Source organism: Salmo trutta, chromosome 27 (genome assembly GCF_901001165.1).
Source record: "Salmo trutta chromosome 27, fSalTru1.1, whole genome shotgun sequence".
Taxonomy (NCBI): Eukaryota; Metazoa; Chordata; class Actinopteri; order Salmoniformes; family Salmonidae; genus Salmo; species Salmo trutta.
Window position 1 is genome coordinate 9,922,702 of NC_042983.1, and position 13,101 is coordinate 9,935,802.

The window sequence follows — 13,101 nt, forward strand, 5'->3', positions numbered from 1 at the left end:
TGAGTGTCATACAGTTTCAAGACATTGCACTTCCCATTGATTTGCATAGAATAAATACAGTCTGCACATTCTCATCCAGTGAAGAAGCCAGATGTGGAGGTCCTGGGCTGGGGTGGTTACACGTGGTCTGCGGTTTAGGCCGGTTGGCTGTACTGCCAAATTCTCTAAAACTACGTTGGAGGCAGCTTATCGTTGAGAAATAAACATTCAATTCTCTGACAACTTCTCTGGTGGACATTCCTGCACACTCCCTCAAAACCTGAGATATCTGTGGCATTGTGTTGTGTGACAAAACTGCAAATTTGTGGCCTTTTATTGTCCCCAGCACAAGGTGCACCTGTGTAATGATCATGCTGTTTAATCAGGTGCATGGATTATTTTGGCAAAGGAAAAATGCTCCCTAACAGGGATGTAAAGAATTTTTTAAATAAATTAGCTTTTTGTGCGTATAGGGAAATGTCTTGGATAATTTATTACAGCTCATGAAACATGGGGCCAACACTTTACATGTTGTGTTTATATTTTTGTTCAGTATAATATCACCACTGGGATTAACTAGTGTTGCTCATTCATGTCCAGAAGCGCTGGTCAAATGACTACTCAAATCTTATACAAAATGTATACTCTTATTGATTATTCAATAACAATTATTCAAGGTTTTGAACACCGTAAAATAGACTTGAGTTGAATCTATTCAACCTAATGTGCAAATAAAACATCAAGGGTAATATAATGCCTTGGTTTTGAGGCACTGCTCAGTCAATTAATGCCCATAAGTGCCAGTCAGTCAGTGTTAGCTACTAATAAAGCCCTAGAACCTCTCTCAGTAGCATGGTGTTCACATTTTGACTCGCTGGCACTGCTGCTATCATGTCCGCTCTGCCGCCGCTGACTACCACCCTCAGACATCCACCTCTGGAGGGTTAAGGACCTCTGTCCCCGTCTCGATGCCCAGGACCTGCCTCTGTACCAGCTTGCAGTAGAGCCCCCCCTTGGCCATCAGTTGGCTGTGTGATCCCTGCTCCACCACACAGCCGCGGTTGATGACTATGATGTTGTCTGCCCTCTCCACTGTGCTGAGGCGGTGGGCGATCACCAGCACTGTGTGCTGGCGCATGATGTTGTTTAGAGCCTGCTGGACCTGGGGAGAGAGAACAGAGAGAAGATCCTAAGCTACACTAAAAGTCAAATATGAGATGGAATTCAGAAAAACGAGATAAAGTGCCATCAAATTAGAGACAAGGAGAATATGTCCAAGATTAAATAATAATACTGACCTTTTTAAGCCAGCATAGTTACAATACAGAGAGTTGTTATATTAAAAAGGATTATCCAGGGTTAATAGTATCTAGTATAGTTGAAGACTTGATCTGATTAAAGACAGAGAGCAGAGAGGACACCAGCAGCTGAGAGTTATTATAATAACATTAGACTGCATTTAATGAACTAGGTTATTGTCATGAAACTTGGGAAGCTGCATATTACAGAATATACACTCTTCCTCTCTAAATCCATACTGTATCTTTATCTATAATTCACGACTTGATCTGATTAAACCCAGATCACAGTCACAGAACACTGATTTAGCCTGTCTCCTTACAACATGTTCGCTCTCTGCATCCAGTGCACTGGTGGCCTCGTCCAGGATGAGAACATGTGGGTTGCGGATGAGTGCCCGTGCGATGGCCACCCGCTGCTTCTGCCCCCCTGACAACTGGGTGCCCTTCTCACCCACTTCTAAGAGAGGAACGAGGAACAATTTCATTGCGTTCGAGATCTTAAAATAGAAATGCAAAATCATATGCAAATAGTGAGGAGAGGCTATTATTTTGTGTTACTCAAAACATTATTTGGCCAATGTTCATACAGTATGTTGCAGTAAACATAACATTTTGCAGTTTTTTGTTAGCTATTTTTTTAGATTCACTATTAGGACCCCTGGGGGTACTTGGCCTATCCACAGGGGGTCCTTGAGAAGACTCAGGAGACCATAGGTTTACTGGTAAAATGCACATGAGGGGGTACTTCAGATGTATCTGGACAGATTAAAATTCAGATAGTGGTACAGTAACCAAAAAAGGTTGGGAACCATTAGTTCAGGCAATAGCATTAATGTCACCTGTGTTATAGCCATTGGTTAGACCGGTGATGAAGTCGTGTGCGTTTGCCTTGGTGGCAGCCTGCACCACAGCCTCCATAGGAATGTCAGTCAGTCCATAGGTTATGTTCTGCTCTACAGAACGGGCGAACAGGACAGGCTCCTGGCCCACTAGTGCTACCTGCAACAACACAGAGAGAGACTCAGTCTTTCTGCACGGATCTTTACCAGATGCCCTCTGGTGGTTGAAAGGAATAAGCTATCTAGCACAAGACAGAATATTTAGATTTCATGGCAAACTTCTCAGGTAGACAGTGATTGTGATTTAACGCAGAAGCTTAGTTGTGCACATTGTAAACACGGAGTTAAAATGCAAGAGGAGCAATGTGGTGCACTGACCCGCGAGTGGAGGAAGCCATGCTGGTAGGTGTGCACCGGCCGGCCGTCCAGCAGCACCTGGCCTTGTTGTGGGGCGTAGAAGTTCTCTAAGAGACCCACACAGGAGCTCTTTCCACTGCCAGATGGCCCTACCAAGGCTGTCACCTCTCCAGGCCGCAACGTGAAGGATACACTCTGGAGAAGAAGAAGATGAAGAAAAATGTAAAAACCCATTTCGCTGATATTTTTCTCTAAAGCGACTTAGTCGTGCGTCCATACATTTTTTACATCCGGGTGGTCCTGGGAATCAAACCCACTATCCTGGTGTTGCAAGAGCCATGCTCTACCAACTGAGCTACAGAGGACCACCAAGAAGAAGACAAACCATCTGTTCATGTATACCCAACCATCATGTCATAGGTATACATATATCATTAATATAAGTTTAGACATGATAAAAAGCACTGTTGGAAACTGACTAATTGACTTGAGCACGTTTTAGTATGTTTATAATCATAAAAGTAGCCTAGCAATAGTGATTAGCGTGTTATGGGTTAGATGGAATGATCTATGTGCAATTGTATTTTGCTAGAGGTAAAGTTCAAAGGAGGCCTGTCTTTGAAACAAAAAGTTTCCATACGGGTGAGATAGGAGCCATATGTTAGATCTAATAGATTGTAAACTACTGCCCTATAACACTGTCTTATAGTTTTACTGTTTTATATCACTGTATCCTCTCAATATGTTTTGTGTCCTTATATTATGAATAGATTGCTTATTCACAGAAATAGCTCTTTGTGTATGAGAAGGATAATTATCTATCGGACTGCGGCAGGCTGCAAGAATATGCACTCCCTAAACATAAGGGTTCTCCTGACTGATAAGAAGACCGTGAGATGTGTGGAGGTGTACCAAAGGTTCCAGACTTGAGCTTCCTAGCCACAGAGATGAATTGTTCCTACACACAGAAGGGGGGTCTGTTTGGAAAGGGGGGCGGGGTTAGTTGGAGGTCATAAATATATGTGCTTGTGACTTCATATCTTGTCTTTGCAGCTGTATGACCCAGTGCGGCGAATAAATCTAGCATGAGCTTTTTTCTGAGTACGACTGGAATTTGTACCAGAACTTAAAACCTAACAGTTCCGACATTGATCAATACAGTAGCTTTCTTGTATGATTGATGGTGTACTGGCTGGCTTTGCTGCATGGGGACGATATAAAAGCTTTCTACTGGCATGAAACGATACAGAATTGCCTGGCAACAGTGTTTCTGCCTATAGCTCCACTCAGCAGTCTAGCTTTGAGCCCAAACCTAATGGTCAGCTGACACATACCTTTAGAATGTCCGTTTCGGGCCGTGTTGGGTAGGAAAACGTGACATCTTTAAACTCGACCAGTCCTTTGCAGGTGTCGGGGACCTCTTTCCCATCATGTTGGTGTTTGGGCTCCCTGTCGATATACTCAAACACCTTCTCAGCTGCTCCCACTCCCTGCATGAGACCTGTGTAGACTGATGCTATGCTCTGTGACACAAGTCATTCAAGACAGGGGACAAGGATAATACAATTAGCTTGGTAGCTGTCTTACCTACGGTAATATAAGGTGGTTAAAGGGATAGGTTGTGATTGTCATGTGTACAGTTAGAGATGTTTATGAATGAGTCAGACATGCCTCCAGGCACTCTCCCAGCTCCAACTCATATATGACGAAAGATATCAGGGTCCCTCCACTCATCTGCTCAGTAATGACCAGGTGACCGCCGTAGAAGAGGATTGCCACTTGAAGAACAAGTTCTGAGATCTGGAGCAACGAGAAACACATTTGAATGTGCCCAACGACCAAGGTAAAGCGAGCAGATACAGTGGACACAAAACATGAGGGAGCTCCTTAACATTCAGTCCTCATCTGAGCTATCTTTTATTTATTTAACTTGTATTTAACCAGTCAAGTCAGTTAAGAACAAATTCTTCATTCTTATGTACATTGACGGTCTTACAGACGGTAGCTACTGTACATGGTAATACCTACACAACTGGACCACATGTAGAGGGCGTAGGCCAACGCTTGTTTCTTGTTCAGTTGAAACATGACATGCAGCCTGCTGTAGTAGGAATCAGCCTCCTGTTCCTCATTGGCAAAGCTGCGTACCGTCTTCATGGATGAAACAGTTTCCTCGGCCACCTGGTTAGCCTGAGCCAGGGCAGTCTGGACCTCTTTGGTCAATCTCTGATGATGAGAACCGTGGAAAGTTGAACAAGTAAAAGTGCAAACTAAATACTGTATGAATGAAGCTTTTAATAAACAAGTATTAAAATGTATTACAATTGAATACATGGGCTGGGGTGAAGTGTGTTTGTGTGTACGTGTGTGCATGAGAGCTTGCGCATGTGTGGGTGTGCATGCTTGTGCGTGTGTGTATACAAGCAGCAGAGTGAATACCTTGTAGTACTCCCCATACACATTGGAGATGACTGCGATGAAGGGGAATCCCATGATGGTGACCAGAGTCAGCTTCCAGGACATCCCGAACATGAAGATGAAGAACCCTATGCCCTTAACCATACTCCTCAGGAACATGTTGACATTTTGAGAAATCAGGTCACTCACTTGAGTAGTGTCAGAGGTCAGGCGAGAGGTGATGTCACCTGCAGTACAAAAAAAAAAATTGTGTATTTTTTCCTAACTCTTTCTGAATTATTTTCATTATTTAATGACAGGATAGGAGCAGAAATATGAAGGCAGAGTAGAGGGAGAAATGTTTAGGGCTTTTGGGCATTTGGGGATCAAACTCCGAGCTCAGGAGAAAAGCTTTTACACTTTAACACTTAAACCCTACAGGCTTTAACATAGTGTTGGGGCAAAATGGTTCTGTTACAGTCTAATGTTATGTAAATGCTTGAGTTGAATACTGTAAGAACTGGTTAGAACCTGTTCTTGTTTGTACAAAGCTTTAATAAAGTGGAGCCAAGTACCCCTTATCTCTCATTTAGCCTTGCCCCCCTAGGAGAGGTAAGCAGCTTTTTGTGTAGATTAAGTATATAAAGACTGTGTGGACTCCCCTGCAATTGCTTGAATAAACTCTTACTAACTGGATAATGAGCTCTGCCTGATTCTTGGAAAGAGTTTCCTCAACAATAGTTAATAAGCCTTTTTATAAGATATAACTTTAGACTTATTATACAAGTTATAAAGCATTATGACTTGTTATAACAGGTAGACTGGGGCTCAAAATATTAATGAAAGAATATACCTGCAGGCTTTGCGTAAGGTGTTACCAAGCGTTTTAATGTTCATCTGATCAGCTGTCAGATGGCGCCGGAGAAGAAGACCGACGTGTTACGTGCCCCCAACCGATTGTGGTTTTTTGTTCGTTTATATGCTTATTTTTAAGCAAATTTTTGAAACGTATTTTTTTTACTTAATTTGTACATTATGTTGCCGCTACCATTTCTGACAATTTCTGAGAATTCGTAGGCGATCGAATAAACCCCCACTTCCTTCCATTCTGCTAGCAAACGTGCAATCGTTGGACAATAGAATAGATGACCTACGTGGAAGATTAAACTACCAACGGGACATTCAAAACTGTAATATCTTATCCTTCACGGAGACGTGGCTGAACGACGACACTATCAACATACAGCTGGCTGGTTATACGCTGCACCGGCAGGATAGAACAGCGGCGTCTGGTAAGACAAGGGGCGGCAGAATATGTATTTTTGTAAATAACAGCTGGTGCACGATATCTAAGGAAGTCTCAAGGTTTTCCTCGCCTGAGGTAGAGCAATAGCCATGATAAACTGTAGACCACACTACCTGCCTAGAGAGTTTTCATCTGTATTTTTCGATGCTGTTTACATACCATCACAGTCAGAGGCTGGCACTAAGACAGCATTGAATGAGCTGTATTCTGCCATAAGCAAACAAGAAAACGCTCAGCAAATTTGGTTAAACAGATTTAAGTTTCCTTGCATTAAAGTCCCCGGCTACTAGGAGCGTTCCTAGCTTGTTAAATGTGCAACCCGAGGGAAAAAAAACTCTGGACCACCTTTACTCCACACACAGAGACGCATACAACGCTCTCCCTCGCCCTCCATTTGGCAAATCTGACCATAATTCTATCCTCCTGATTCCTGCTTACAAGCAAAAATTAAAGCAGGAAGCATCAGTGACAAGATCAATAAAAAAGTGGCCAGATGAAGCAGAGGCTAAGCTACAGGACTGTTTTGCTAGCACAGACTGGAATATGTTCCGGGATTCCTCTGATGGCATTGAGGAGTACACCATATCAGTCATTGGCTTCATCAATAAGTGCATCAATGACGTCGTCCCCACAGTGACTGTACGTACATACCCCAACCAGCAGCCATGGATTACAGGCAACATTCGCACTGAGCTAAAGGCTAGAGCTTCCGCTTTCAAGGAGCGAGACTCTAATCTGGAAGCTTATAAGAAATTTCGCTATGCCCTCCGACAAAACAACAAACAGGCAAAGCATCAATACAGGACTAAGATCTAATCGTACTACACCGGCTCTAACGCTAGTCGGATGTGGCAAGGCTTGCAAACCATTACAGACTACAAAGGGAAGCACAGCCGAGAGCTGCCCAGTGACACGAGCTTACCAGACGAGCTAAACAACTTCTATGCTCGCTTTGAGGCAAATAAGACTGAAACATGCATGAGAGCACCAGCTGTTCTGGAAGACTGTGTGATCACGCTCTCCGCAGCTGATGTGAGTAAGACCTTGAAACAGGTCAACATTCACAAGGCCGCAGGGCCAGACGGATTACCAGGACATGTACTGCGAATATGCGCTGATCAACTGGCAAGTGTCTTTACTGACATTTTCAACCTCTCTCTGACCGAGTCTGTAATTCCAACATGTTTAAAGTAGACCACCATAGGGCCTGTGCCCAAGAACACTAAGGTAACCTGCCTAAATGACTACCGGCCCATAGCACGTCTGTAGCCATGAAGTGCTTTCGAAAGGCTGGTCATGGCTCACATCAACATCATTATCCCAGAAACCCTAGACCCATGCCAATTTGCATACCATACCAACATATCCACAGATTATGCAATTTATATTGCACTCTACACTGCCCTTTCCCACCTGGACAAAAGGAACACCTATGTGAGAAAGCTATTCATTGACTACAGCTCAGCATTCAACACCATAGTGCCCTCAAAGCTCATCAATAAGCTAAGGACCCTGGGACTAAACACCTCCCTCTGCAATTGGATCCTGGACTTCCTGACGAGCTGCCCCAGGTGGTAAGGGTAGGTAACAATACATCCGCCATGCTGATCCTCAACACAGGGGCCACTCAGGGGTGCGTGCTCAGTCCCCTCCTGTACTCCCTATCCACCCATGACTGCACGGCCGGGCATGACTCCAACACCATCATTAAGTTTGCAGATGACACAACAGTGGTAGTAGGCCTGATCACCAACAATGACGAGACAGCCTATAGGGAGGAGGTCAGAGACCTGGACGTGTGGTGCCAGGACAACAACCTCTCCTTCAACGTGATCAAGACAAAGGATATGATTGTGGACTACAGGAAAAAGAGGACCGAGCATGCCCTCATTCTCATCGACGGGGCACGACAAAACCTATTCCCCCTGGTCTGTAAAGATTTGGCATGGGTCCTCAGATCCTCAAAGGGTTCTACAGCTGCCATCGAGAGCATCCTGACTGGTTACATCCCTGCCTGGTATGGAAAATGCTCGGCCTCCAACCGCAAGGCACTACAGAGGGTAGTGCGAACGGCCCAGTACATCACTGGGGCTAAGCTTCCTGCCATCCAGGACCTCTATACCAGGCGGTGTCAGAGGAAGGCTCCAAAAATTGTCGAAGACTTCAGCCACCCTAGTCATAGACTGTTCTCTCTGCTACCACACGGCAAGCGGTACCAGAGCACCAAGTCTAGGTCCAAGAGGCTTCTAAACAGCTTCTACCCCCAAGCCATAAGACTCCTGAACACTTAATCAAATGGCTACCCAGACTATTTGCATTGTCCCCCCCCCCACTCTCTTTTACACCACTGTACTCTCTGTTGTTATCATCTATGCATAGTCACAATAATAACTCTACCTACATGTACATATTACCTCAACTAACCGGTGTCCCCGCACATTGACTCTGTACCGGTGCCCCCTGTATATAGTCTCGCTATTGTTATTTTACAGCTGCCAAGGGAAAAGCATGAAGGGAAGGAATAAAGAGAAATCTTGAGAGCTCACCTGTGTGGTTAGAGTCAAAAAAGCCCACCTCCTGACGCATCAGAGATCTGAAGAGAAGATTCCGCAGGCGAAGATTCAGTCTGGCAAAGGTTAGATTAAAGAGGCCACCTCGTACTCCAATAGCTATAGAGCTAAGGAGAGACGCAAGAAATGAAACGCAGTCAGAGATACATTATACGCCACAAACACACAAGATCAATGTATATATTGTAGAATCAATAATAGATATGCAGCATGTGCAAGACATCAAAGAATATATGGCACACAACAAGGACAGCCAGTTAACAAAACACACACCTTGTGATCACTGTTCACTTCAGCATGGCTTACCTGACTAAGGCCAACACTGTGAGAGTGATCAGGGGCTTGGTGAAGTACTCCATACTCTTGTGAATAACAATGCCATCTATAGCCTGCCCAGTGTAGTAGGGGATGAAGGCCTCACCTGTAAAGTGGATAACATAGTACCATTAAATGTTATAAAAAATAATAAGCACAATTGTGTAAAATAGAAATACAGTTAAATGTATAGATATATTTTGATTTGTCTATAATGAAAGGAAATGAGTAAGGTAGAGTATTTTTTTATTTCACCTTTATTTAACTAGGTAAGTCAATTAAGAACAAATTCTTATTTACAATGACGGCCTACCCGGGCCAAACCCGGACGACGCTGGGCAAATTGTTATACAGCCTGGATTCAAACCAGGGACTGTAGTGATGCCTCTTGCACTGAGATGCAGTGCCTTAGACCGCTGTGCCACTCAGGAGCCCCATCATGCTTTATTCATGGTACATGCATCATTAATGTAATTTGTCATCCTATAATTAAGCAATAAGGCCCGAGGGGGTGTGGTATATGGCCAATATACCATAGCTAAGGGCTGTTCTTATGCACAACGCAATGCGGAGTGCCTGGACACAGCCCCTTAGCCGTGGTATATTGGCCATATATCACAAACCCCTGAGGTGCCTTATTGATATTTTAAACTGATTACCAACATAATTAGGGCAGTAAAAATACATGTTTTGTCATACCTGTGGTATACGGTCTGACAACGTCTATCAGCCAATCAGCATTCAGGGCTCGAATCACCCAGTTTATAATTAGTAGAGCAACCTTGCAACCCTGAATGCAATACCATGCTGCTATGAGTTCAGTAATAAAGTCTTAAATACAAACGCATGGGATCCAAGCAGAACTTCCAAGAGGCTGGTTATGTTTCTTTATTACACATCTTCTGTGAAACTATCTCATGCAACCCTGTGTAATATGCCAGCCTCACAATGGTGATGATCTCTACATTAATCAACTTGACTTGTCATCTAAATAACTGATGTGACCTGACCAGGGAAATCCTCAGTTCCCTAGTTATAGTCTGTAACTAGAGCCCTGCGTTGTTCCTGGTCAGGTCATGTGTTCAGGAAAAACGCAGGGCCCTAGTCGTCTGTGCATTGTAATTAAACAAGTTGCCACTTACACACAGCAGAGATGAGGAGGAAGAGGAAGGCTACAGAGAGCAGCCCAGCGTATTTACTGCAGTAGGACAGCAGACGCCCCAGTGTGGCCCCTGAGTTCTTCTGGTCCTCTGTTCCTTTCCTGCTCGCCCTACTCCTCTTCTTCTCCCCATGGTTCTGCTGCTCCTCCACCTCCTCAGTGCAATTCTCTCCTGCTGCCTCCACTAGCCTCTCAGTCTCCTCACAGACACTTCCTCCACCATCTCCCTCTCCATCAGTCACAGTGTTGGGAGACCTTCCCAGGAGCCTCCAGAGGAGCACGGTCCCCAGCACTGACACACAGGTCCAGGAAAATAGACTGAGGAACCAGGGTTGGTGCGCCAGATCGCCCTGCTCCGAGAGCATCAGGAGCTTAGCTAAGGCGTAGGTGCTGACGGTCAGGCAGATTAGGAGAGTCAGGGTCCCCAGGGCAGAGACCCTGCATGGGCCGTCCACTCTGTTCCATAACACCCCTATGGAGGCCCCAAGCAGAAGGCAGACTCTGACCAGCATAGTCCCCCAGAGGTCCAGGACGGAGTGGAGAATGTCAAAGTTCTGCACATCCTCTGTGAATATTGCAGTCTGGCAACCACGTAAGTAGAGGACAGTGGTGATAATAACATCCACCAGGATAAATAACAAGATATAGCTCACCACTACTATGACCCCCATTCCGTTTCAGTCTATCCGTGGAGAGATAGTGTCCTGTGAAGAATGAACAAGTCTGGGCAGAAACAAGAATACAAAAAGCTAAAACTGTAGCCTATTGTCTTGTTTTAATATTGTTGCTATTACAATACATTTATAGGCTATTACAATTATATGACGTTTTTTAGCGAACAAGTGTTTTGAATTCAACCCAAATGGAAGTTCACCGAACTACACTGAACAAAAATATTAATGCAACATGTAAAGTGTTGGTCCCATGTTTCATATGCTGAAATAAAAATCCCATAAATGTTCCATACGCACAAGAAGCTTATTTCTCTCAAATTTGGCGCACAAATTTGTTTACATCCCTGTTAGTGAGCATTTCTCATTTGCCAAGATAATCCATCCATCTGATAGGGGCAGCAGGTAGCCTAGTGGTTGGACTAGTAACCGAAAGGTTGCAAGATCGAATCCCCGAGCTGACAAGGTAAAAATCTGTCGTTCTGCCCCTGAACAAGGCAGTTAACCCACTGGCTGTCATTGAAAATAAGAATTTGTTCTTATCTGACCTGCCTAGCTAAATAAAGATTTTTAAAAAATCAAGAAGCTGATTAAACAGCATGATCATTACACAGGTGCACCTTGTGCTGGGGACAATAAAAGGCCACTCTAAAATGTGCAGTTTTGTAACATGCCACAGATGTCTCAAGGTTTGCGGGAGCATGCAATTGGCATGCTGACTGCAGGAATGTCCACCAGAGCTGTTGCCAGAGAATTTAATTATATTTTCTCTACCATAAGCCACCTACTATGTGAATTGTGCAGTATGTCCAACCTGCCTCAAACCCATAGACCACATGTATGGCATCATGTGGCTTATGATTTTCTGATGTCAACATTGTGAACAGAGTGCCTCATGGTGGCAGTGGGGTTATGGTATGGGCAGGCATAAACTACAGACAACGAACACAATTGCACTTTATCGATGACAATTTGAATGCACAGAAATACCGTGACTAAATCCTTAGGCCCATAGAGAGGCCCATTTTTTAAAGGTATCTGTGGCCGACAAATGCATATCTGTATTGCCAGTTATGTGCAATCCAATCCCCAGAAAAGGGCCTAATGAATTTATTAAAATTGACGGATGTCCTCATATGAACTGTAACTCAGTAAAATCTTTGAAATTGTTGCATGTTGCGTTTATATTTTGTTCCGTATAAATGCCTTCCGTGACCAATGATCACAAATGCACCCGTGACATCAGGTTTCGACAAGGTTACTGTATCACATTGACATACCGTGCGGCGCTCTTATCTCCTCTCGGATATTCGATCACTTTACAGCTTTCCTTGATACAGTCATTTATGATATTTTAGGCGACATGGCCGTCTCGCCACTCTGTCTCATTCTGAGTTCATATCGATTTGTACTTGAGCTGCACTGGTGATCCTTAATGCAATGTATATGGAAGCCGGTAATATAAATGGTGTGCGAGGCTCCTCCTACAAGATCATCCCAGGACGGAACTGGCGGGGCAATCCAGAGAGCCAGTGTTTCGGAGTCCTTCTGACACAGTGCTCCCTGGGCTAAATCACGTGAGTCTCGTCAACCGGACTAAATAGCCAGAGCCATACAGTGCATTATTATGAGGTTTATTCAAAGGGTCTCAGAGATTGTGTGTGTGTTTTGTGCGTAAGACAGAGATCATTTGGACAAACATAGAACTGTTGTATTTATTTATTACAATGTGCATTAAGTCACTCATAACTTCCATGTGAAAGTCATATTTATCACTTTAGGGGTACTGAGTCTGTTAACAAGACTTTGTTGTGTGGTGATGTCCCTATTCAAAGATTATTCAGTAGAATGTGGGGTCTATGGGGAATTCTGAATCCATGCACAGCAATAAGCTTTTAAGCCATCATTTGATATGGACCCAAACCAATTAATAACATTTCCTCCCTAAAGCATGTAGCAGAGCCGAAATTCAAAGTATTCATGAATGACTGACTGATTGTGGATATGAAGTATCCCAAGTGTGGGCCCCAAAAACATGATGCTGGCTCCAAGTGCACTGCTCCATGACATCAATGCGACTTCATATCTGATTTTGAACAGAGGTGGAGATCTAGGTGTATTCTACATTATCTAGTGTAAAAGTATTAATTTCATCCACCTCTTGCTGAAAAAAATGGGCCTTTAGCACCTACAGGCATCACAATAGC

The 13,101-nt window shown here is 43.9% G+C and overlaps 1 protein-coding gene across 2 annotated transcripts; it reads right to left on the reverse strand.

The window, feature by feature from the left end:
* Positions 1-410: 410 nt before the first annotated feature.
* On the reverse strand, positions 411-12,377 carry LOC115164275 (ATP-binding cassette sub-family B member 9). 2 transcript variants are annotated; one of them, XM_029716585.1, is made up of 12 exons: positions 12,175-12,377; positions 10,207-10,946; positions 9,056-9,170; positions 8,726-8,856; positions 4,916-5,121; positions 4,505-4,702; positions 4,148-4,276; positions 3,811-3,999; positions 2,498-2,671; positions 2,120-2,279; positions 1,601-1,734; positions 411-1,141 (listed from the first exon to the last, which is right to left on the reverse strand). In XM_029716585.1, exons 2-12 carry the CDS (start codon positions 10,892-10,894, stop codon positions 902-904), a joined length of 2,364 nt encoding a protein of 787 aa, XP_029572445.1. In that variant the 5' UTR covers positions 10,895-10,946; positions 12,175-12,377; the 3' UTR covers positions 411-901. The 2 variants fall into 2 exon arrangements, with proteins under 2 accessions (XP_029572445.1, XP_029572444.1); XM_029716584.1 differs by having other exon boundaries at positions 1,601-1,737.
* Positions 12,378-13,101: the final 724 nt, after the last annotated feature.